The sequence below is a fragment of the Pithys albifrons genome, chromosome 13, assembly GCF_047495875.1.
Source record: "Pithys albifrons albifrons isolate INPA30051 chromosome 13, PitAlb_v1, whole genome shotgun sequence".
Lineage (NCBI taxonomy): Eukaryota > Metazoa > Chordata > Aves > Passeriformes > Thamnophilidae > Pithys > Pithys albifrons.
The window spans coordinates 4008379-4034683 of record NC_092470.1 but is presented as its reverse complement, the minus strand read 5'-3'; the positions used below and the strand labels follow the sequence as shown (position 1 = coordinate 4034683).

The 26305-nt window shown below is 46.8% G+C and overlaps 1 protein-coding gene across 2 annotated transcripts in view; it reads left to right on the top strand.

The window, feature by feature from the left end:
• The first annotated feature begins 1920 nt into the window (after positions 1–1920).
• Positions 1921–26305, top strand: part of RORA (RAR related orphan receptor A) — a 386718-nt gene continuing 362333 nt past the window's right edge. For both annotated transcript variants that reach the window (XM_071568779.1, XM_071568777.1), the window contains exon 1: positions 1921–2152. In XM_071568779.1, the coding sequence (XP_071424880.1) occupies positions 1981–2152 (172 nt within the window). In that variant the 5' untranslated portion in view covers positions 1921–1980. The remainder of the gene's footprint in view (positions 2153–26305) is intronic.

The window sequence follows — 26305 nt, the reverse complement described above, 5'->3', positions numbered from 1 at the left end:
TGTGACCCCCTGTCCGTGCCCAGGGTGTGTCTGAGGGGACAGACAGTGACCCCCTGTCCGTGCCCAGAGTGTGTCTGAGGGGACAGACAGACTGTGACCCCCTGCCTGTGCCCACTGTGTGTCTGAGGGGACAGACAGACAGTGAACCCCTGTCTGTGCCCAGTGTTTGTCTGAGGGGACAGAATGTGACGCCCTGTCCGTGCCCAGTGTGCGTCTGAGGGGACAGACTCTGGCCCCCAGCCCGTGGTAAGGCCCCGGTAAGGCCCAGGCAGCAAATTGTGCTCCTGCCTCCCTCGCCCACTTCCCGTGGCTCCCCTTCCCATCCTGCTCTCTGGGAAGAGGTTCCATCAGGCTTGGGACAGTTTAACTTCGTGATGGTGAAAAACCTTGTAGCCTTTGTGTTCCTACCCCAGGGGCTTCCAGGCCTGCCCTAACCCTAATCACAAAGCCCTGGTTTGCTCAGTGGGCAAGGTCTGTAAGCTCAGTTCTGACCACCTCAAATTCATTCACGCTCTGAAAATAAATGCAGGATAATTTTTAATGTTACTCTGTTTTCTGCAATCTCTGCCTGTCCCTCTCAGATGGAGGTAGACAAGAGATAAATCAATTACTGTGGTTGTTTGTTTTTTTTCCAGACCCAGGTAATTGGAAGTTCAGGACCTCCAAAACAACTGACCCAAGGCTCTTCCCTTCCACCAAAAGAACTGTCAGCAGTGCAAGATGTAATCCAGTTTGTGGATGAGCTCCTGGGACAAGCAGGACTTGTGGTACGTTTCACAGCTGTTTGAGCAGCCACCATTTGTGGCAGAGCAGTGCAGTACTGGTGATTAAACTGCAGAATGTGGAATTCTCCAAGGTTTACCTACAAGTTTCATCAGGTACCAGCACCAGTAGTGCTGAAAGCTGTAGCAACAGTCCTGGCTGGCAGAAGGTGGCATATCAGCTGCTAGCACATGATCCAGTACCATTTGGAAAAAGCTTGAACTGCTTTCAGTAAAAATATCATTATTTGGTCTACTCAGGACATGGTTGTAGCGCGAGCAGTCAAAGGAGGCAGCTAGAGCAGCTCGTGTGCAGGAGGCAGCAGGACTGCCTGTAACATGGCCTCTGTTACACAGGAGGGACGTGTTCTCCCGCGCACTGCTCGTGGCAGCTGTTACTCGATTTTAACATCAGGTAGTGGACAAGGAGTTGGCCACTGCTGAGCCTGTGAACCGCACAAGGGTGCTTGAAGAAGTCAGAGCCGATCTGGAGGTTTTCTGGCACCTTGCTCGTCACCTTTTGTTCTATGTCAAAGCGTACTTCATTGAAAGAGAGGTATTGTCTGAAATGTTGCCTTCTCCGGCTGCGCGGCTGCTAAACATGTGGGGCTGGAGACGCTTAGTACAGCTGGCATCTTCTGATGCGGCTCCGGCTGCAACAGCCATGGGAGGGGGGGTGGGCAGCCGGCCCTGCTCGGCAGCTCTTCCCGCTGCTCCCGGGGCTGCAGAGCGGAGCTCCCCGCGGTGGCCGCGCCGGACGGGCCGCCCCATCGCGCCGAGTCGTCGGTCCCAGCGCAGACGGAGGTCGGGCTGGCTCCCCGCCCGCCGGGGCAGCGGCAGCCCCTTCCCTCGGCCCGGCCCCGCGCTCGGGGGGATGCGGGGGCTCCGCGGCCGCCGCCCCGTCCCTGCCTCGCTGCCCGGGACTCGGTCCCGCAGCCGCCCCGCGCCCGGGGCCGCGCTGCCGGAGGGCGGCGATGCCGGAGGGCGGCGGTGCCGGCGCGGGGCGCGGGGCTGGCGGCGGAGCGCGGGGGGTGCGGGGGCGGGGGGGTGTGCAGCTCTCGCTAGCGCTGCTTGTGGTCACAGCCAGGCAAGCTCACATCCCATCTGGATCACGCTCGCTCTCTCCCTTCTGCTTCCCTACCATAGAGTTGCGCTGGAAACAGAAGATAGAGGGAGTGTAGGAGCTCGCCATCTCCAAGCGATCTACATTGGGAAAAACATGGAGTCCGCTCCGGCAGCCCCCGATCCAGCAGCCAGTGAGCCGGGCAGCAGCGTCTCCGAGGCGGCCGCCGGCGCCAGGGACACCCCGGTGAACCTGGAGCCTGCCCGGAAAGGCGATGCGCCGGCTCCCGTCCGCAGGCAGAGCTACTCCAGCAGCAGCGGCAGCAGAGGTAGGGAGACTTGGCGAAGGGGGAGGGGGCCGGGGGAGTGGGATCGGGGGGTGGGTGGGAATAGGAAGAGGGGGGCAAGAGACAAGGGGGAAATGCAGCAATTTAATCCCCCGGTTTATTGCTCGTGCTTGTTGGAGTCGCGCACGCAAACAAGCCGGGCTTCTACCCCCCTGCAAAACCTTGCAAACTTTTATAGCTTCTTTTAATTGCTGCAGGAGGAGGGACAAATGCAATGAAAATATTGAGCGCTGTTTGGTGTTTTCCTGTCGCTCTCATTTATTGCCTGTGGTATCCGGATGGGTACTGTGCCCCTGAAATTACATAATTTTATAAATATATAAAGCAACAGCAGGAGTATTGGGATTCAAGGGAACAAACTTTTAAAGCTGCAGTGTCCTTCCTCCCCCCCTTTTTTCTCCCCCTCGTCTGTCTCCTTTTGACAGTTTCTCAACTGGTGTGCTGTGGCTTGTTGTGAATGGGGGATCTGTGATTAAACAGGAGATTTGCGGTTTGCGGGCGACTTATTCACTCTCTCGCGCGCTGTTTTCCCTTAATTCATTTAAGTGTATCTTAAAAATTATTGCATCGCGGAGCGGCTGAGCTCGTAGGTGCCGCTTTGAAGGTGCACAACTTCGCGGAGGTTCTGACTCGCTGCCCGCCGGCCTGCCCCCGATCCCCCCGAATGAAACGCTGCCAAGAGGCGAGCCCCCCTTTGCCGTGGCCGGCTGTCAAACCCTTTGCTGCCTGGTGGTGCGGGGCAGCTCCGGAGGTGCTCGGGGCGGTGGAAGTTTGGGGTCTGCGCGGTGCTGCCCGAGCCGGCCCTGCGGCGGGCGGGCTGCGGCGCCGTGCGGGGCTGTGCGGGGCGTGCGGGGCTGCTCCGACACGGGCCCGCCTGCCAACCCCGCCGGAGTTTGCCGAGACGTGCGAGAGGGAGGAGGCTGCCGCTTTAATTACTTGTAAATAATTTATGAAGCGTTGCTCCTACAAGGAGGTGGGGGGGAGCGCGCTAGAGAGGCTTCGCTCGGTAAAATCCCTCGGCGATGGGTAAAAATGAATTAAATAACGCTCTATAACAATACACACGGCTGTGGCGACAGATAGGACGGGCGGAGAGAAGTGCGTGCCCGGCGGGAGCGGCAGCCCCGCCGGCGTGGCCGGGGCAGCGATGCCCGGGCACTCGGGCTCCGCTCGGACCGACGGGCTCCGGGTTGGAGGTTGGAATATGGCTGATCATGTGTTGGCTTGTGTTTTACAGTATTTTTCCCCTTTTGGCCACACCCCCCCTTCCCAGGCAGCTTCCCACTCAGGGAATCCGCGTACAGTAAAAGCCATCGAGATGACACACGCCGAACCATTTAATTAGAGGCGATTTGCGAGCGGGGAGCGCGCCGATCGGCGGATGCCGCGGCGAGGAGGAGCGGGCTCGGCCGGAGAAGGCCGGGTGGCCACGGGCGGGTGTGCAGGGAGCGTTTGGCTGCGCGGGGTATATTTAGAGCTTGCGAGAGTGGATTTGGAATGCAAGCGCCTTATGTAACGAGGTTAATCAGAAACACTGGAGAAAATTTCCTTAATTTGTCGGGGAGTTTTCTGGATGTTCGCGGAGCGGCCGTAGTTGGCGGGTGTTACACAACGGCCCGGGCTCCGGCGGCGCGGGCAGATGGTGCTGGTGCTGCCGGGACCCGCACCGGGACCCGGGCACGGAGGGGGCAACTTTGGGATCCCATCAATTATGTAACGCTCGGCTGTCGCTTCTGCACGGATGCGAAGAGCAGAGAGGGGGGTGCTGGGAAAGCCCGGGCGGCTCCGGGTGTTTTGTCGGCGGTCCCGAATTGTTCGGGCTCTGGTCCTGCTAACCCGCTGACCCACATGGCCCTGCTCTCCTCTCCTCTTCTCCCCGGGACCCGCCGGGCCAGGGGCAGGCGGGCCGGGCTCGCCCCGCTCCGCTCCCGCACGCAGCAGCCCCGCGTTATGTAACAGAGCGAGCGGCAGGCGAAGGTCAGGGATGATGGAGATGGAGCGAGGCATCCCCTGGCACTGCCACACAATGGCCAGAGCCCCCGCACCGGCGCTCCGCGGGCTGTAGAGCCTAAGGAAGCCTGGAAAGGCTTGGGAAGGCAGAAGGGAAAGCAGAGTGGCAAGGGTTTGGGGGGAGAGGGAAAAAAAAAAAAAGAAGTGTTTGGGTTTTTTCGGATGATGTAATGGAGTTGGCAGAAAATACAAGTCTACTCCTAGAGTGCAAACAGTAAGAGAATTGGAGCTGGCATTCTCTGCTAATGTTGCATAAATTAGCGTATTGGAAGTAAATTGACCTACACACTACACACCAGCTGATTGTGCCTTGCTAATAGTTCAAACCTAGAGATACAGAACCACACAGGAAAACATGACAATATTAATATTTTGGTCTCCTTCAAATCAGGATTTGATGGATTAGATGATGGGATCCCTATAGACGTTTAGGCCTGTTTTGTTTTTAAAGCTATTGAAATAGCCGTTTCTTGCCTTTATTTTTTTCATATGGTCCTTTATATCTTATGGCAACAATGTGACCTTAACGTGGGACTGCTGTAGGTGAAATTATTTTTAGAACTGCTGGTTTGTGTGTTGAGTTCAAAAATGTTCCTGTTTGGGTCATGCTTCTGCCATGTGTTGGAAGCTGGTGGGTCTGGACCCTGATAGGAGCTGTATGGAGGAGTGATGCAGATACACAGATACACTGACACATGCACACACCTCTCTAACTGTAAAACTCCTGATTTTTTGACTTGGCAAACACTACAAATATTTGTTGCATATCCTTTATTTTTATAGCTGCACCTGCTGCAAAACTGCTTTGGTAATTCAGGGTTTATCATAACCAGTGTACGTGGGGAATGAAGAAAACAAAAGGAAAGGAAGGACTTTTGATGAAGAAGTGGGGAGAGTTTGCTATGGAATAAAAACTTAAGTGAAGCTTTAGTAATTATAATGCCATAATTTCAAATACTTTATTGCTTGATGTGCAAACCTGTTGTTTGCACCACCAGACCCTTATATAACTTGGGTTTTCTTTTGTAAAGGTTATGCTGTTTTGGTTGCTGTGTAGAACACTTAACTTGAAAACATAAATGCTGGAGTTATCAAAAGCACCTTTCAAACGGGGAGCTGTTACCTGATTGATTTAATGTGGGGGAGCATGGATGGATCATGCCTCAGAAAATCACCTGCAGCCTGAGATCAAAACTGATGGTTAGAACACTGACACCATACATGGAAAAAGCAGGCACTGGACAAAAAGCTTGGTGTTCCCCAAAAGGATGTTTTCTGTGCCGATTTCCTTCCTAGTTGTTCGGATTTTCTGAAGCCCAGCCACTGTCCAGCAGGTTGAATTTGAGCCTGAGTGTCTGTGTGTGTTCTGCAGGCAGGGTTTGTGGTTTGCCATGGTTAGGAGAAGGAATGCTGCTCTCACCAGCCCTGGCCCTGCACTGGGACTGTTATTGCCATTCATTTCTCTGTGCAGGCTTTGACAGCCCAGGAGTTCTACCCAGCCGTCAGTCTAAGGCTTAATGTTCTGTTAGTCCCCTTAGCAGGAGTCGTAATTCAATAAACTATATTTTAATAGAGAACTACTGTCTTATTAAACAGGGAAAGTACATAAGAAGCTTTTAAACCTGATAAAAATGCTTGGTTTCTTTGGAACTGAGCTCTTGGTCTCAGAGGTAAGTCGGTCAAGAGAGAATGTCTTGCTGGAAAAAAAAAGAATTCAAGACAGCTCTTACATCACTGGATGACGCTGTGTGCAGATGTTTTTATGATGCTTAATATTTAATAATAGAAAGCTGCAGCTATGTAGGTAGTTGTTCTTTTTTTGCTGTTGAGATACTGGGAGTATATCCTATTTTCCAGAACCTTTTGGAATTTTTTACCATGTCATTTATTTATCCTGTTCCTTTCTTTACTGGTAGATTGAGGGCTGTTGCTTTTTGTGCTTTGCTTTAATTTGGGTAATGCTCCACAAGTAGAGATGTGGCGTCGTTAATAGCGACAACAATAGATTTGGGGTGTTCTTTTCTTTAAAAAATCGTTTTTTCCCCCTAGATTTTTCTCAGTTTCTGGATTTAAACTATTCCACAGAGCAAAATTTCCACAGTACAAAATTCCATGTGTTGTTTGCGGGAGGGCTCTCTGAATTTTATAAATTTGGATGTTTTCTCTGGATCCTTTGGGTTGCCTTTGTCATCACTGAGGGCTGTTCTGCATGCACCACTGATTTAGTCCTATTTTGGTAGCTGATATGTGCATTGAATCCTTTAAAGTACAGCATTGTTTTAAATGTTTGTGGCATAGGAGCAATAATAGCAGCAGTATGTTTTTCTCCTAGGAACAATGCAGTTCTCTTATTTCAATAAACCATAACCTATTCTCTTATTTTATTTGCTTGAGAAACATCTCAGGAGCTCATAAACCAGTATGTAAATACTGTTATCATTCAACCAAATGCTGTAATTTTACTAAATAAAGAACATGTTTTGTAATGGAGATTAACGGGCTGTGTGACAATTTCAGTTGTGAGTATAGCACTGCATTTGAACAGAAAGGGCAATTTCAGCTTTGGGAGGTTGTCTGGGTTTTTTTTTTCCTTCTGGTATTTGTTTTCTAAGCTACAAAAATGTGTGCTGGGGAAAATCTGAAGTGACTCAGTTGATTTCAGGGGATTTAATCTGAGACCTATCCCAGTAAAAAAGGGAAAGGTAAAAAACCCAACCTGGTTTTAAATTACTGTGATACCTGTATCCCTCTTGAAATTAATTCATGAACAGGTGAGCCATTCTTTACTGAAATATTTTTAGGAACGTGTTTTCAGTGACACCAAATGTAGGAACAGGTGTTAAAAAATGAAAAAAAAAATTAAAATGATGGGAATGCCAAAATGCATTGGCAGGTGTGGGTGCTGTGGAGCTGCAGGACTGTGCTCAGACTCTGTGCTTCCAAAGGGGGGGAGCAGGAGGGCTCTGGTGGGCAGCAGGAGCTGGGGCTGGGGGAAAGCTGGGCATGGAAAAGGGAAAGCTGGGCAGGGAAAAGGGAAAGCTGGGCAGGGAAAAGGGAAAGCTGGAAAGGGCAAAGGGAATGCTGGGCCCAGGGAGTTGACAGGGAGCTGTCCAAGTGCAACAATACACTGGACTCAGGGCCCTCCACTTCCATCCTGCAGGGCAGGTGTCACCAGCTTGGCTGTCCATCCCAGGCCTGTAGCAATGGGTTCCTGATGTGCCAGTTCCCTTGGGTGGGATGTTGGAGTGGGAAGAAGAGTCACTCCTCAAGTGCAGCTTAGTTTCCTCCTCTGTTACACCTGGACCTGAGCTTGCTGGGGAGCTTCTGTAATTCTCTGTGGCTTTGGGAGAAGAGGAACTTCCCATAGGTAAAATGTTGGAGAAACTTTGGAATGTGTGGAAGCATCCACACTTCATATGCAGATTTCTGCTGCTTTGTTTTCTCCTCCTCTGGTTGTTTGTTCCCAGTCTCTTGTGTTTCACCTATTGCTGAGGTTGTCTTTGTAGGCCTGGTGATCCCTTCTGGAGGGGCAGTTTGGAAGCAGTTGCTTCTCTCTGTGCTCACAGCTGGCAGACAGTTCCTGCACCTTCACCTGCACAGGTTCTTACAGCTCTGTGCAGGAGGGCTCTGCAGAGTCTCAGCCCACTCCTGTCACCATGTCGCACATTTGGTGTCAGAAAGGGATGGAACTTCATTTTTAGGGTTGTTAGGTGTTTTTTGGTCCCAGTGTTCTGAGAGGAGGCTCTTCCACAGCTTTGCTGTTCTGATGATTAGAGAGCTTCTCACTTCTAACAAGCTGTGTTCAAGAGGAATTAGTTCACTTGCTTCTTTAAATGTTGTCTGTAAAGCCTCCCTGAACTGAAAATGAAGAAGAGACTGGTGTTTTATTTTGTGATGGCTGAACTAACACAGGGAGCTCTGTTCTCTGACTCACAGTTTAGCACTTCAGCATATCTGTTGTAGATGGTCTGCGCTGATAGAAACACGAGAACAGCTTGGGCTGTATGTCACGAGGAGTTAATTGTCTAATTTCTTGAATGCAAAGGTTGTGAATTATTCTTCATGCCGTTATCTGGAGTCTCATCTCATCTGGGTCTGTTCCATTCTCGGCAACAACTGAGCTCTTCAGAGACTGAGTGTATCAGGGTGTGTATTTTTGTGAAGAAATAGTGGGGCTTATTTTACAGCAGTTTAATCTTATAGTTTAGCCTCATTGCACTGTTCATTTGGAAGGATCCCCAGGTGTTTTAAACACTATCAGGAACCATTTTGCCTATTACTGAAATCCAGCCACTTCTTGTGTGGAATCTGACAGCTGTTTAATGGTGCTCAGCCATGCTAAGCAGATCAGAACAGAAAGTGAAGAATACCATACCTGATTGAAACACTCAGAGGGATTTCGGATACAGATAATATAATTATCTGCATTGGAATTGGGTCAAACAGCTCTATTCTTGTAGAAAATTACTAGATATTTTCAGTGGCAGTGTATGGTCAAGAAATTGGTTTGAAATACCTTCCTGAAAATGATACCCCCAGCAGTGAGATAATCGAAGATCCTGCTGCTTACCCTATTGTGATCACCAGTTGCAGTATGATCAATGTTTTCTTCAGGTATTTCTGGATGCATTAATTGTTTGGTTCCATGCTGGTATGTGAAATCTTATAAACCAGAGGGGATGCCTGGGATGTTTCAGGTCTCGCTTTGTAAAGCGAATTTCTTTGCTGTTGCGTTCCTTAAATATGGAGCTGCAGCCTGTGAGATGTGCTCATATTCACAGAGGGTTTACAAATGGTTCTGGGGCATCTGTTGACCCTAAGCCAAGTAGGGGATATGGGGATGGGTGTCACAGTCTTGTCTTGTGAGGATTTTGGTGACTGTGGGGAAAAGACAGGGCTCTTCTCCAGTTGTCTTCAGTTGCACTTCCCAGTATTGTCTTGCAAAACAGAATATTAACAGAACATCTGCAAAGGGGCCAAAGTCAAACTTCATGATCAACTGAATGTACATAAATGTTCCAGTACTAATGACCAACTGCAGAGTCTTTCATTTGTAATTGAATCTAACAATTTCCGTGCGCTTCTGAAGGAACACGCTATGGAGCTGGGGACTCCTGAGGAATTGCTGTGCTGGTTGGGGCTGCACTGTAACAGCAGGAGAGATGGAGAACAAAGTTAGCAGCTGAAACTGAGCTCAGAGCAACTGCCAGCAGAATCTGAGAAGGCAGGCTTGGATTATGATAACCTCCCTTGTAGAATCAAATTAAACCATTTCCAAGGCTCTGTTGATTTTTAGTTTGTGGTTGTACTGTGTATTTACTTCACTTGGGTGCATGAGATTAATGAGGCAGGTGGAGCGATCACGGAGAGAAAAGCTGTGGGGCTGCTGTTCTTTTGAAATGTTTCATTTCATACAGACTGTGGGGTATTGACAGCATTAATTGACAATATGTCCGTGTGCTTTAGTTTGCAACTGTTCAAATGGATTGAAGGTGTTTAACACAGAGAGATGATGGAAATTAAAACTCCTGGAAGGAGGTGGAAGAGACCCTCCCCTCTCCTTTTTTTTTAATTACTTTTATAAAACCCTTTAGAAATGCTCATCCAAAGAGGTGGTTTGTGTGAAGTGAATGTGTGGCCAAGAACTCTGCAGCTGGATTTGAATGACTCCAAAAGGAAAGCCCAGACTCCAAACGGAGGCAGAGCCTTTGGCACAGGGGCTGTTGGTCACACACCCAGCAGCACTGCCAGCTCCTCACCTGTGAGAGGAGTTCTTCCAGAGTTGTGGAGAAGTGTATGCCTCACACTTCTGAAGTACAAATATATGCAAAACTGCAGACACCACTGGGAAGACTTAAATTATGTATTAGTAGAGCTTGACTTGACTGTTTTGGCACTGAAGCAAGGTCTGTTAGATACAGTCAAGGATAAAACCAAGGCCAAGACTTGTGAAATACTGATTATAGGGTTTATTTTATTCCTGTCATGGAATTATGAGAGTACTTTAAAGTAGGATTTCCCCTCATAGTTTCTCTTCAAAGGTAGAGGTAGGAAAAAAGGCCTTTTTATGAACTGATAGATGACTTTGGCAAAGTCTGTACAAAATGTAAATCAGTTAGAGGGCTCTGCTGCACTCCATCTTTTAACTAAGGGCAGACAGGTAAGGTTTAAACTATTTCTTTGAAAGAAGTCTTGAAATTTGGTAAGACAGGCTAAAATAGAGCTTTTGTTAATACTTTACTTGAAGTAAAAGTACTGTCAGCACGAAGCATCTTCTAAATCCGGTGTATATTAAAAAATAAAATAAAATAAAACCAATCTCAGAGGAAACTAGGGCATATCAAACCCCTCTCTCTGTGTCACGCTTCATTTGTGTAATCTTCAAGAGAAGTTGTGTTAGTCATTTGTGTTGTCATTACTGAAGTGGGAAAGGGTCCTTTACTGCCTGGGTTGTTAGAGAGGCCTTTTTAATGATCCTAAATGTAGTCTGGTCTGAGCTGGGAGTGCCCTCTGTGGTGTCAGAGTGCTCCTGAGATAACACGTGGAGCAGTCAGGCAGCCAAAGCCCCAAAGCAACTCTTTCCACCCCTGATGCTTTTGGTTGAGTGGCTGAAGGGATCTGTGGTGGTGCTGCTGTCCAGGCTCCCAGCAGCCTGCCAGTGATGGCCAGCCAGGCTCTGCACTGGGGAGGCTCTAAAAAAGAGATTTCATCCCTACTCAACACTCTCAACGTTCGTGATGGTGTCTCATTTTCTGTGTTTTGAAGAAGTGATGTGATTTGCATGAATGCAAATCTGCAGGAGATCAGGCCAGGTCAGTCCTATGTTGGCAGCACTGAGAGCTACCCCTGGCTGGTACAGGTGTTCTGCTCTGCTGGCACCACACGTGGTCCCATGACAGGTTATGTGTGTGTTTAATGCCCAGAGTTGTGGATGATGCTGGGGATGTCAGTGAAAGTGTAACTGGGCTCTGTGTGTAGTAAAAATCAAGGGAGAACTGGGAAGAAATTCTAGCACCAATTAAAGTGTCCTTGGAAATAAAGATGAATTAACTGTAGTTTGCAGGGTAGGTAAGGCTGGGTGAGAGTTGTAACTACTTTGGAAGATACATTGTCCCCCTGCTCTAGCTGTGCTTGTGGGGTCATCCTGTGGCTGAAGATTTCCATCCCTGCTTCAGAACAGCTTTGGGAGATGAGCAACCATTTCCTCAGGTACAGAACCTGAGCTGCACTTCCCTGGTGCTTACGTGGAATGTGCTTGCTGAGATTACTGAAGGGTTACTGAAATCTTGCCTCTTTCTCTCTCTATATATCAATCAAAAAGTCTTTTTGTTTCCTGATGCAAAGAAGGAAGGGAAAGGTGAACAAATTGTAGGAACTTACCTGCAGAAAATCTAGAAAGCTGAACTGTTGAGGTGCCCTGCCTTATTGGCATCTCTCTTGCCAGATTTTGGAAAACCTCTGACAGGCTTTGACCATAACTGAATTATTTTCCTTTTTTGTGTGTTTTTGTTTGGTTGGTTTTTTGTGGTTTTTTTTTGTTTGTTTATTTGGGTTTTTGGTTTTCTGGTTTTGGTTTTTTGTTTGTTTGTTTTGGTTTTTGTTTTGGTTTGGTTTTTGTTTTGTTTTTGGTTTGGTTTGGTTGTTTGTTTTGGTTTTTGTTTTGGTTTGGTTTTTGTTTTGTTTTTGTTTTTTTTTTTTGTTTTGGTTTGGTTTTTTTTTTTTTTTGGTTTGGTTTGGTTTGGTTTTTTGTTTTGGTTTGGTTTTTTGTTTTGTTGGTTTTTTTTTGTTTTGTTGTTGTTGTTTTTTGGTTTTTTTGTTTTCCAGGTAAATTAAAGTCTCCCACTTGGCATCTTTTTAGAGATTTACAGTTCTAGTTCACGAGAAGTTGCAGTTGCTAATTTTTTTATCATAGCACCCCTGTGAAATCCCCAGGCTGGGCCAGCAGTGCCTCAGGGATGCTCTGCTGTGACAGGTAGTGCAGTATCTAAGGCTGTGCAAAAGAACAAGGGAAGAGTTTTTTTTTCCCAAAGGGAAGCAAAATCCTTCCAAAATTCCAGCTAGTCCACAACTTTCCCCAGAGCACTCAGGCACTCCAGTCTTTGGTTTCAGCTCTGCAGAGAAACTCCTGCATCCACCTTTGAGGGGTAAGGACAAAGATGTGGCCAAAGCAGGAGCAGCAGATCAGCTGAATTTACAGCTTTCTTTTAGCAACCTCTATTTGGCCTCAGTGTTGCCTTTCTGACATTCCCAAATCCACCTTCCTGTTGTTTCCAGCCCAGTTTCGAGACTGTAGGAATTGCCACAGATCTCCTCAATTCTCCTCTGAATTTCTTCCACGTCTCCTTTCTTTTCTGTGCCACAGCAGAGGTTCAAAGCAGAATGTCTTTGGGGATTTGAGAGCAAATGATCCCAAGTGGCGAGGTGGGGACTGGTGCCAATACACTGAAAATATTTGGTTGCATTGCTTTTCCCTGCACACAGCACAGAGCACACTGGAAGCAAACTTGGCTCTGGAAAGGCAGCAATAGAGAATGTAAAAACAAACCCAGAAAGGAAGTAAATGAAGCCAAAGGGGGAGCACAGGGTAGTTTTGGGTAATGAACAGTAAAAGAAAGATGTGGAACTTAAGGAAGAAGTGTAATGAAAGGGCACAAAGGAAAGATGACTGATTTGGAGAATGGCCTGGAAAAAAAAAAACAAACCAACATTTGGAAAAGGACTGGAGTAGTGGGGGAAGCTCCAGTGTCTGCTGAGGGGAGGGGAATTTACTGCCTTTTGGCCTCTGGGCAATTAATATATTCTTATTCTGTGATCTTGTCTGTACTGTGGAATGGAATGGAATGTAAAATGTGTTTCAGTGCATGGTGGGCTCTCAAACAGTTGCCTCTCAGATTTGCTTCAGCACCCTATTGAGTCCAGTGAGCTCTGACCAAATGCTTTCACCATAGATGTTGTGCTAATGTGTTCTATGATTCTATGATTTGTCTTATCTCAGTCCTGTGAAATTAGAAGCCCTTTCCCACAGTGTGTTAAGCAGTTTAAAATGAAAGCTTGTTTTTGTGGTCCAGGAACAGTGCAAATATTTGGAGAGAAAAAAAAAAAGGGAAGAAAAAGAGTTGTGAACTAACAGTGGGATGCTGTGAGGAGGCTTTATGAAGCAAACATATTTTATCACTTAAAGGTGAGACAAGTTCCAAGCTTCCCTTGAAAAGGTTTATATTGTTTTCCCTGCTGCCTTAAATCAAGGAGAAGAGCTTGGGATTGGTACTTTCTACTGAGATATCTTTTGTTGTTATAATTTGAAGTTAACTTGCTGGGCATCTGTGCAGTTCCTTCTCCAAAACCTTGTCAGTGACCAGAGGATTATGTTTACTTGCTGGTAGGCAGTCCTGGGACAGGTTTGGGGCTGTTGGGGAAAGCACTAAGCATCATATTAGAGATGTTTTTTGTTTGTAAGAGAAATTACTTTACAAAGTAGTCAATGGCTTTGTGGAGATACCCATGAGGTTTGGGATTCATGTTACTCTGTCTCTTGAATTCCTGTCTTGTCTATCAGTCCCTTCTCCCTTAGGAGTAGCATATATTTTAGCTACAGCAGCATTTTGTTTGCACTGACTTACTCTAATTTGAGTGTCATAATGTTCCAAGACACTTTATAAGATAACTGCTCTTCTACCTCTGTGGTGTTTGTCATGCAAAAAGTCTAAAGCTGTAATGAAATTACTGCAGACATGACACTTGCTTAAAAGAAAAAGAGTATCTTACTGTGTTTGGGCAATAACTTAGTTAAGACATGCCATGTTACTGCAGTGTGTGAGAGGGGACAGGGTAATGGTGTGATGTCACAGTGAGCACTGTGTGTTTCCTGGACTCTGTTCCTATTTCTGCAGCTTTCTCATTCATTTCTCTCATTTCCCTGCATAGGAATAAGCAGCAGGATTGCCTCTTGCTCCATCAGCAGTGCTGCCCCTTGGGGCCTCCTGGGATGACCATCAGGGTTGGGAAATCATGGAAGTGCTCCTGGGCTGCACTGCTGGAGCTTTAGGCTGAGAGGGATTGAGTTTCCAATCACGAAGCCACAAAAAGGCAGGAGGTGCAGGAGAGCTGACCCATTATGTGCTGCTCTCTGGGCTGAGTTAGCAGCACCACACATTGCAGTGTCACAGAAGGGGCTTCAGAGTCTGACCTGAGGTGTCATTCCCTCCAGGAGGAAGGGATGCACCCAAGTCTGGCATTCCCCTCTGTCTGTGTTGGACAGGGAGGCAGCAGCTCTGCCCTGATGGCTTTTATTTTCTGCAGCCCCTGCTCGAGGTGTCCCTGGCTCTGTGCATGTGTCCCTGGGATCCTCTGTGTTTTGTTGGCTCAGGAACAGAAAAACTCCCACTGTCCCTGCTCCTGCAGCCTGAACTCCTGCTGTGGCTGCAGCCATGCCAGCAGCAGGGAGCACTCCCCAGTTTGTTGTCCTGTGTTCCAGTGTAAAGGAGCATTCACCAGTTTGTCCTGTAGGAGCACTCCCCAGTTTGTCCTGTAAAGGAGCACTCCCCAGTTTGTTGTCCTGTGTTCCAGTGTAAGGGAGCACTCACCACTTTGTTGTCCTGTGTCCCAGTGTAAGGGAGCACTCACCACTTTGTTGTCCTGTGTCCCAGTGTAAGGGAGCACTCACCAGTTTGTCCTGTGTCCCAGTGTAAGGGAGCACTTCCCAGTTTGTCCTGTAAGGGAGCACTCCCCAGTTTGTCCTGTGTCCCGGTGTAAGGGAACACTCCCCAGTTTGTCCTGTGTCCCAGTGTAAGGGAGCACTCCCCAGTTTGTTGTCCTGTGTCCCAGTGTAAGGGAGCACTCCCCAGTTTGTTGTCCTGTGTCCCAGTGTAAGGGAGCACTCCCCAGTTTATTGTCCTGTGTCCCAGTGTAAGGGAGCACTCCCCAGTTTGTCCTGTGTCCCAGTGTAAGGGAGCACTCCCCAGTTTCTCCTCTGTCCCAGTGTAAGGGAGCACTCCCCAGTTTGTTGTCCTGTGTTCCAGTGTAAAGGAGCACTCACCAGTTTGTCTTGTAAAGGAGCACTCCCCAGTTTGTCCTGTAAAGGAGCACTCCCCAGTTTGTTGTCCTGTGTTCCAGTGTAAGGGAGCACTGACCAGTTTGTCCTGTGTTCCAGTGTAAGGGAGCGCTCCCCAGTTTGTCCTGTGTCCCAGTGTAAGGGAGCACTCCCCAGTTTCTCCTGTGTCCCAGTGTAAGGGAGCACTCCCCAGTTTGTCCTGTAAAGGAGCACTCCCCAGTTTGTCCTGTGTCCCAGTGTAAGGGAGCACTCCCCAGTTTGTCCTGTGTCCCAGTGTAAGGGAGCACTCCCCAGTTTGTCCTGTGTCCCAGTGTAAGGGAGCACTCCCCAGTTTGTCCTGTGTCCCAGTGTAAGGGAGCACTCCCCAGTTTCTCCTGTGTCCCAGTGTAAGGGAGCACTCACCAGTTTGTCCTGTGTCCCAGTGTAAGGGAGCACTCCCCAGTTTCTCCTGTGTCCCAGTGTAAGGGAGCACTCACCAGTTCGTCCTGTAAAGGAGCACTCCCGAGTTTGTCCTGTGTCCCAGTGTAAGGGAGCACTCCCCAGTTTGTCCTGTGTCCCAGTGTAAGGGAGCACTCCCCAGTTTGTTGTCCTGTGTCCCAGTGTAAGGGAGCACTCCCCAGTTTGTCCTGTGTCCCAGTGTAAGGGAGCACTCCCCAGTTTGTCCTGTGTCCCAGTGTAAGGGAGCACTCCCCAGTTTCTCCTGTGTCCCAGTGTAAGGGAGCACTCCCCAGTTTCTCCTGTGTCCCAGTGTAAGGGAGCACTCCCCAGTTTGTTGTCCTGTGTCCCAGTGTAAGGGAGCACTCCCCAGTTTGTCCTGTGTCCCAGTGTAAGGGAGCACTCCCCAGTTTGTCCTGTGTCCCAGTGTAAGGGAGCACTCCCCAGTTTGTCCTGTAAAGGAGCACTCCCCAGTTTCTCCTGTGTCCCAGTGTAAGGGAGCACTCACCAGTTCGTCCTGTAAAGGAGCACTCCCGAGTTTGTCCTGTGTCCCAGTGTAAGGGAGCACTCCCCAGTTTGTCCTGTGTCCCAGTGTAAGGGAGCACTCCCCAGTTTGTTGTCCTGTGTCCCAGTGTAAGGGAGCACTCCCCAGTTTGTCCTGTGTCCCAGTGTAAGGGAGCACTCCCCAGTTTGTCCTGTGTCCCAGTGTAAGGGAGCACTCCCCAGTTTGTCCTGTGTCCCAGTGTAAGGGAGCACTCCCCAGTTTCTCCTGTGTCCCAGTGTAAGGGAGCACTCCCCAGTTTGTCCTGTGTCCCAGTGTACCAAAGCCAGCATACATTTTTCCCCTTAAAATTGCCCTCTGTCAGGTTACAGCTTGGCATGCTGGAGGTGGTGGGGGCTGGGAGGAGGAGGGCAGCTTTTCTTTGGTCCTGGCTGAGTTGGCAGAGGCTCTGCTGTCCAGGCAGTGCTTCCCAATCCTCAGGAGATTGTAGGGATCTGTCTCTGCTTAGCCCTTATCAAGCTGCAATTACACCACTACTGGGCAGTGGATTTACGTGGTTTAATTTATATGAAAGACTTGAGATCCTCCTGCAAACTGGGCACTGCGGTCCTGTGGTGTTCCACAGAAAGATTTTGCAGTGGGTTATGTATTTAAACTTTGTAAGAATTAGCTAAATAGCAGTGGCAAAGCAATATTGTGCCCTGTGGTGGAAGTTCTTACCTGTTGTAACCATTTCTCAGCATACCTTGACCAGACCAGCACAGAAAAATTTGGGTTTAGTCTGTCTCAGGCAGTGTCTGATTTTGCAACCTCATTTCAGTGTAAATGTAAGCAGTTGAAGTTTTTGTGTACTGCTGACATTTCTATGTGATATTTCTCGAGAAAAGTAAATATTTCTACGTTACTGTTTCCAGTGCTGTGTTTTCTCCATAAACACGTTGCTTTGGATTTGCATTTCTCTTTCATATTTTTCCAGTGTGTTTTGTTTTAAGCAGAGAGACTTAGAACTGCTGGACATTACTGAGGGGAAAAGTTATAGACATAAAACAAGAACATATAGGGAATAATTAAGCTATATTAAAATTAAAGCATTTGAAATTTTTAATACCTTTAAGGTAATTTAAATGTAAAACATACTTTATTTTTATATCATATGTAGCTGTTCTGCCTGACTTCCATCAGCTGTTATTAAGCCCTCTACTTGCTACCTTTTAGAGATTACACTTTTATTTTTAATAAAATAACTGTGCAGTTAACAGTAATATGGCAATCAGTCAATTCTGCAAAACCAGGCAGGCTTCTAATGCTGTAGAGAGGTTTCTAATACATGTAAAAACACTTTATTCAAGGCATTGCCACAGTAATTAGCATGTTCACATCTTCCTTTAAGATAATTGGGAGGAAAAACTCTTTCCAGTGGCACGGATGTGGCTGTAGATTTCTGTTGCTGTGGAATATTCTTATCCATATTCCAAATGGGAAGGTATCTGTTCCTTCCCATTTGTGTAGAACCTCCCATAGTGGAACTGGAAGGGTGTGGTTCAGGTGTGTGTGCTTTGCTGGGTGTCACATTTGTCACTCTGGGTACAGGTGTCCTCAGGCTTGCTGTGGTCACTGCTGGGGGACAGGGTCCTGAAACATTCATATTGTATTTTTGGCACTGCAGGAGGTTAATTCACTTTGCTGTCTGCAGTGAGTCCCTCCTGTGGGCAGTCAGGTACCAAGACTTGCAGGAGAGCATGAAAAGCAGCAACCACAAGCTCTGTGTGGATCCCCTGAGAGCAGATGTGCTGGTTTAAAGGTGAACCAGCAGGAGAAACAAACCCAACACAAAAGAGATTAGAAGTCAGAGTTACAATTTAATAAAAATATTACAATCAATGCAATGGCACAAAGAGAAATTGGGTTTAACCCCCAAACCCCAGCAGTGTAACCCAGCCCCCTGGGGCACAAACACAGTGGGGTTTGGTGGCCCCTGTGCTGAGCCCCACGTGGTTCCCTCGAGTCCAAAGGAAAAGGAAGGGACAAACCTGTTGGTGCAGATGATGGCACAGTCTGGTGGAGAGTGGTGGGCTCCTCCTGTCGAGGGTCTGCTCCTCCTCTGCATCCCATGAGTGGTTCCCCAAGTCCCCAAAGCCCAAGATTCTCTCCCCTCAGGTGCAGGTGGGAGCCCCCAGTGCCTCCCACAGGGCAGGGAGTTCCACACTGGGGGATCTGACTCTGGGAGTCAGGGGGGATTTTGGAATCGTTGCTGGCCCATGAGCAGAGCTGAGCCCTCAGGTGGGTGTGGAGGTGCCAAGGACTCCCCAGAGGGGAATTCTCCCAGCTCCTCTGCCAGGCTTCTTTCCCAGCCAGCTCCCAGCCTGAGGGGTCAGGTGTGCCCTGGGCAGCTGCTGCCAATGGTCCAATGTTCCCAGTTCCTGGGCAATGAATGGAGGGTGTAGAATCCACAGCTTTGGTCACCCCCACACAGTGATAAACTGGTCCCACCTGCTGAACTGGGAAAACTGGGTAATCAAACTGCTCACTGGGTGTACTTGGTGGTTGAGTTTCTGGACCATCAGCAACACAGCCCCTTGCTGGAAACTCATGGAGTGACTTCATGCTTTCAGAATTAGCTCCAAGGAAGCTTAAGCCAAGTGACAGTCCTTGTTTTGCCATTAGATGGTCCCACCTGCTGAACTGGGACAGCAGGTTTCATGTGCTTCAGTCTGCCTGGCCAAATCCATCCTTAGAGATTGGAAGGGATGATTGGGCTTTAGCTCTCCCTTTCCCCGGAGCTGCCTCCTCCTCTGGACACACCTATTTGTGTTCCACCTCCCCAGGCTGAGCTGCAGCAGCACAGGGTGAGAGCTCGGGGCCAGGAGGGTGCTGGGAAGGCTCTGCTTCAATGGCAACATCAAACCCTGCTGCAGGTCCTGAGCTTAAAATGCAAGTGTTCACTCCACAGGAGTTGGTATCATTAACCATCAAAGGCTGTTTAATGTGAGCTGGAGTTGCAGATCCGAGATGTGCAAAGAATGGAAATACAGGGTGTTATGTAACTTCAGGTTGCTAATATGTGGTTGTGCTACAGAGAAGGATTAAGGGCAAGTTTTATCCAAAGGCACTTTCAGGAACCAGAGATATCCAAAATATTGTTAGTCATCCTTTCAGCTTTTTATTAGCAGGATCTTGCTGAGACAGGTAATTGTTCAAATGGGAAAGGAGAACTGGTTGGTAGTTCAAGTCCAAAAATGTCTTAAAGTGAACTTTGCAGCAGAGAGGGGACAGGTCACTGCCAGTGGTTCCAGCCAGAGGAACAAACCTGAGCTCTGCTCTTTGGTTCTTGTGTTCAGCACTGGAGAAACCTTTGTTTGACAGACCTTAGAGTGAAAGGGGGTTGGTTACAAGCACCCAAATATTCTGAAACAGGGGAACCAGTTAAAATTTAGAAACATGCTAGCACAGGGAAGAGAAACAGAGGAGAAATGAGAGGCCCCATATGGATCTACTCTTGTATTGGGGAAGTCTGGCAGGTATGTTGTTATCAGTAAGTTATCAGTACATTTGGAATGGCAAAGTGACCTAATTGAGACCCTTCTGGGAGAACCAAGCTTGGGAGTCTTTGTCAGAGTGTAAGAGAACTGGTAGAAATACTCAAACACAACCCTACAGGTTGCTGCTGCCTCCCTTCTGGTTCTGAACTTCACTTGAATAAATAAATTTGGGATAGCTGCAATCCCAGCTGTCTGCCTCAGGAGGACAGGAGGTTTGTGTTCCCTGCAGAGGCTGCTGAAGAGGTGGAACCCCAGGGGTCAGTGGGCTGTGGGCTCTTCTCAAACCAAACCCAAAGCAACACTTGGCTGAATGTTGCACTGGGCATAGAGCACTTCTTAGTTCAAGGAGATCAAATTCAAATTTCAAATTCAGCAGCAGGTTTGAAATGGAGCTGAGCTTTGAGAAACCAGCCCAAATAACAACAAAAAACTTGGATCTTTTATAAAGACCTTGCACTGGGGCATCATGCAAATCCTATTAATAGTGTAATAATTCTCTATTAATTCCCATCACTGTTATGTCAGTTGATTTTTAGCTACTTGAGTCATCACAATTTTTTTTTATATTGAAGACCCTTTTTATATTCAGCTATTAAAAAAATTGCTTAGATTTCTGTCAATTCTCTAATTTTTGCATCTTGCCTGAGATCACTGATGTCCTGAATTAAAATTATTCCCATTTTAGGAGCAGAAATATGTGTTGAAATCCTATTTCCTTACTTCCTCAGTATATACATGTTGTCCTTTTGAAGTAGGTTGTGCTGCTTCCCAGGAGACCAGAGAAGCTTCTGCTCTTCTTTCTGTTTCAATCTTGCTAATGCAAGTGTTACCAAGATATTGTGTGTTAAATCTGCAGCTGAACAACACGGATTTCTTTCATTCTTTTCTGTATGGTGGAGGGAAGCAGAAGAGGTTTTCCTCTTAGCATTTATCACACCCAAGTGGGCATGGAAGTAATTTTTCTAACACCAGAATTATTTCTAAAAATATGCTTATATTTATTCCGTTTGTTTGAGCTTTCATTTCTGAGCTCAGCAGGTTTCTTAAAGCCTTTTTTTTTTCCAACATGAAGATGGTAGGAGCTGATGGATATTAAAATTTAAGTGAAACATTTATATTCCTGGAGGAAAGGTGCATCTTTAGGAGGGAAAAAAAAAAGAACTTTGCCTAAATTGATAGTGACACATATTCTGTATTTACTTTCACTGAACAGTTGTGAAAATTCATCTCCCTTAATAGGTCTGTGTAATTTTGAGGCTCTGGCCCTTTTTTATAGCTGGGATCTGTAAGATTTTCTGTGGTTTAGATGGAGGGCCAGTTTGGAAGGTGGAGGTGCCAGGGCAGGTCCTTAAGGGTGGGTTGTCATGGTGGAATTCAGGAACTGGAGATATCCAAAATATTGTTAGTCATCCTTTCAGCTTTTTCTTAGCTCCCAGTAGAATTAACCAGCTACATTAAGCTCTGAAGGTTCCATTCAAAGCATTTAACAAGAGGCTTTATCCAGTGTTCCCCAAAGAAGGTTTTAGGTAACAGCAAATGCAGGGGATGTGGTGTCCCATCAGCAGAGTTCACCTCCCAGGCTGATTTTTTGTTAATTGACAAAATTATAACAAATGATGAGCTATCAGCCTGTCGTAATGACCAATTAATGGAAACAAGGAGATGTTTTTGCTTCAGAAAATCGATGTGGTGAACAACAGGAGCAGACACAGGAAGGCTCATAAATTGCTAAATGGATGCACTGCTGGAAGAGGAACAGCTGGGAAAGAGTTAGTGTTGGTGTTTGTATTAGTAAGCAAAGTACTGACAATCAGACTAATAAAAATAAGGTTCCAGCAGGTTATTATTTTACTGACTTTTATGGGGTTTGTGTTGAAAGTGTAATGGAATTGAGGTCTCCCTCCACTGAGAAGTAACAAGCTGAGTTTCACTTGCCTTGTGTTGGAGTAACTCAGTTTTACTCTTTTCCCTTTTCTCCTCTGTGCTGCTTGTGTTCCAGCCTTCCCAGTCTCTTGCCTGTAGGTATTTCTCACTTATTTCTTTCTTATGTGTCTTATTCCTCATTTATAGCTGAGTGTTTTTCATGGTGAGTAAACTTTGTGATAGCTTAATGAAATTGAGCTTTGCTCATCTCTGTCCTAACAACCTTCCTTCTGGCTAGACAAAATGAAGCTCCAGTCTCTTTGAAGGCATCTTGGTGTACAGATTTTTTTTTTTTCCAAGCAACTTCAGCTGATTGCTGGAAACATCTAAGATTATGGGCTGGCAGCAGTCAGTACCAATTCTGAATATTAAAGAGGCAGCAGCATCTCGTGTTTCCTTGGAACAGAGTCCCTGTTGGACAAGTGCTTTGGTTAAGGAGCTGCCAGCCCAACCAGGCTTTAAGAGGGTTTTTTTTCCACCATGGGGCTGGTTACCAATGCTTTTGTTTGGGTTTTATGCTCTTTGTAAGACTCAGCCTGAGGGAAAGGAATGTTTTTTCGTGAAATCCTCTGGAGCTGAATTGCTGAGGTTGGGTGAGAGCAGAGCTCAGAGCCCACAGGTGGAGTCACATCTGTGCCCTGGGCTCCCTGGAAGGGCCAATAAACATATGCAGACATTTCAATGGCTCTTGGAACGTTTCCTACACAGAACCCTTTACTTTTCAAGCAGTTTATTTAGAGTTGGTAAAAAGGGAAAGTAGTGCCAGGTTTTTGTTTGCTTTTGCCTTGGTGATGTGGGTATGTGAGCAGCGTGGTGTGGCATGAAGTGGGCAGGCAGTGCCAACAGCAGGCTCCTCCAACAGGCACAATAAAATTCGTGGGCTCCTGAAGGCAAAAACACAGGACTCATAAAATTAGAAAGAGGAGTTTTGCTGCTGTTGTCATTGGTTTACTGCACAATCAAAATCGTGGCATTGGAGTGTCCATAACAGGGATTTTTGGAGGGGAATACTTTGTTGTTGCCTTTTCACTTGGTTTCAGTGGTACAGTAATAGTTATAACTAAAAATAAAGTAAAAATAAAACTGAACCTAAACTCTGCTGCTTCCCCAGTCAGGATAATGTAGGGAAATTGTACCTTCTGTGGCAGATAAGGCTGCCAGTGTCTAACCCAAAGTATAAAGAGTTAATTTCTCTTAAGAGTTATTAGTACTCCTCAGTTTAGATTTGACAAGTAAGAGAGGGCATATTCTGCTGCCTACATCAGATTTCCCCTCGATGCTCCTGTGGAGGGTCAATGACTGCAGAAATGTGGAAAAATCCTCCTGGTGTCCTGGGTAGGTCTTGTCTCTGGGAGCATAAATGCTGAAATGGAAGCTGCTGTTTGGGCTGAGGAATGGAGTGTGAAAATATCATTTGTGTCACAGCTGATTATTGGGCAAATTAAAAACAAATGCATAATATGGACTGGGAAGCAGCAGAAGATGAGAGAAACCTGTTCTGAGAAGCTTTTGATGGCTGGAAACCAGAGGAGTGAGTAATGCTTTGAAAGTCTTCAAGTAGTTGGTGTTGGTGCTGGTTCCCTGGGCCATGTGCAGATGTTTGCCCAGTGTCCTCACAAAGCCTGACTGTCCAGCTGCTCTGATCCCCAGCCATTCTCCAGGAGTGGCCCTCAAGCTCTGGCCATCTCCCTTGCAAGATCTGCACTATCTGTTTTGATCTTCTTCCCCCTTTCTTGGCTGTTTGAAAAGCATTAGGAGGGAAGGAGCAGGTCTGCAAGGCTGATAAGCAGCATTCTTGTGTTTCACTTTCCACACTGAACAGCTCCAGGAGGGTGTTCCACTGCTCCCCGTCCTCAGGTGTGCAACTGATACCTCTCACCCAAATTGCAGAGTCATGTCGTGTGGGATTCATCTGACAAGGGGTGTTTGCACTGTAGATATGTATATCTGAGTTGTAGATATGTATATCTAAGTTATATCTAAGTCAGTTGTTCAAAATGCTCCATATTGTCTAACATAAAGCAGTGGAATAATCTAAGAGGGTAACTCTTCTGAAGGTTGGTGTCCTGATTAGGTCAGGGAATCACCCTGAGTGTACCTGTTTCTCTCCTTTAAACCATAAAAATGTCCACCAAACCCCCTGTGGTGGGTACAGCAAATTCACATGCAGAATTACAGGTGGGGAAGTTCATTTGGGATGTGCTTCCCCCACTTGCAACTTCCAGGGCAAAAATAAGTTGAGACTGAGTGGTCCCTCTCTGCTTTTTCCTTTGAGCTGAGATTAACAAAATCAGTAGTTGGAAGGTTTAGTACTGGATTGTTGTGTGTTGAAATGGGATAATTTTCAAATGCTGAGCATGGTTGTCAGCCCAGTAAAGCTGAGCAGGATTTCACTGGGAGATGCAGCCCTCAGTTCTTGTTGGTGCAGGAGGAATCCTTCCTTCCTTCCTTCCTTCCTTCCTTCCTTCCTTCCTTCCTTCCTTCCTTCCTTCCTTCCTTCCTTCCTTCCTTCCTTCCTTCCTTCCTTCCTTCCTTCCTTCCTTCCTTCCTTCCTTCCTTCCTTCCTTCCTTCCTTCCTTCCTTCCTTCCTTCCTTCCTTCCTTCCTTCCTTCCTTCCTTCCTTCCTTCCTTCCTTCCTTCCTTCCTTCCTTCCTTCCTTCCTTCCTTCCTTCCTTCCTTCCTTCCTTCCTTCCTTCCTTCCTTCCTTCCTTCCTTCCTTCCTTCCTTCCTTCCTTCCTTCCTTCCTTCCTTCCTTCCTTCCTTCCTTCCTTCCTTCCTTCCTTCCTTCCTTCCTTCCTTCCTTCCTTCCTTCCTTCCTTCCTCCCTCCCTCCCTCCCTCCCTCCCTCCCTCCCTCCCTCCCTCCCTCCCTCCCTCCCTCCCCCCCCCCCTTCCCTCCCTCCTTCCCCTCCCCTTTCCAAACTCCTTTTAGTCAAGCCCTGTGTAATATTCTGCATCTTCAGGTAATTTATGTCTGCTGCTGCTTAGGAAATACTTCAGATGGAATGACACTTCCAGCTCAATATATGCAATATTATTTCAGTTTCTATGGCTCACTCTAAGGCCTGAATATGCTTTCCTGGGCACTGTTGAAGCTGCTGTCAGAACCTACACATTGCATAACCCAGGGTAGAGTCTGGCCCCTTACAGACCACTCTATTGTTTTTAAAACAAACAAACAAACAAACAAAAGAAAGCAAACCAAAAAACTCCAAATGAAACACAAACCCCAAACCAGGAATCCTCATGAAAATGTCAGAACACATACTACATTTTAATGGCTGACAATCTTGATTTAATTACAGTAACTTGAAGTTCCACCGTTTATTATACAGGTCCTCCAGCCATGCTCATTTCAGCTGCTGCTTTCTGGCTCTCCAAAGGATCAATGATTTTACTCCAGAAACATTCACGGATCAATAGACTTTGAAGATTAGCAGGTCATGGCCAGGTACAAAATGCATGTTGTAAACCCCAGGCTCTTCTATTTGCCTGAATCCTTCCTCAGAAAACTGAGAGAAGGGGTAGCTTTGAACAAGAGACCTCTTTGAGTGGATTAATTCCTCGTGTATTTCAAAGGGTTGAGAATATCCCCAAGAAACTACAAATGTGGAATTAGTTTGCAGTGAGTGGAGGATTCAGTTAGCTGACAAATAGTTTTCCTAGATAAGGCAGGATGCTGAGGATGAAAGCAAAAGAAATGCTGCACACTGACTTCTGGTTTTGTTTTTCCTGTCTTCCACCTTCTGTTGTAAAGAGAGTCACAGAAATAACTGCTGTATTACTTTGCCTTTTCAGTCATGTTTGCTGATTTCAGAGCCTTGTTTTCTGTGCAGGACTGGACAGTAACATCTCTAATCTGAAATGAAGATAAATAGGGTTTATTTGTGTCTGCTAAGAGTGTTAAATTAATCTCCAACTCTCCATCACTCAGCTCCAGCCCCTGAAACAATGTCTAGACTTTTTCTAGAGAAGCCAAACCAGATCCAAGTAGCTTTTGAAGCTCTCTAATAATTGTACTCCACTGCTGTGTTGCTTCATCTGCTTGTGGATGAAAATAATGGCATTTAGAAAAGGTGGAAGGTTTGTCATGGCAGAGGAGTGAGCAGTGAGAACACAGAGAGGCTTCCAAGTTGTGTTTGTTTCCTGTCAGTAAACTACCCTTAGGATATTTTCATTCATTTCCCTTTCTTACTCCCTTACCCTCAAAGTTGTCATCTTCATATTCTCATTCTTTCTTGGGAATTTCAGTTTTAGATACGTTTCCCCTCCCACCACTATTCTGTAATCCATCAGTTTTGGTCATGTTTGACAGAAGGACAGATGTTTCAAAGAAAAAGACATATCCACAAGTTTTCTGAGAACAGGAATACTGAAGAGGCTTAATTGCAAGCAATTAAAGGAAAGCACTTATTATCAGACACTAGAGAATCCATATATAGAGGAGTGAGTTCAGAAATGATTCCTGTGCAGAAGAAAAGGGCAGTGCAGTTTGTAATTGGTAATGAGCATCAGACCCCTGTGAAATGATCTCTGAGCAGTGCCAGGCTCTGTGCTGTGTGTGCTCAGAAACACGAGGTATTAGTGGGGAATCTGGTTCTTCATCCACTGGGCTACCAATGCAGAGGAGTTCATTTTTTTTCCTGCTGCAGCAGGAGGGTCCTGGCTGTGCACTCCA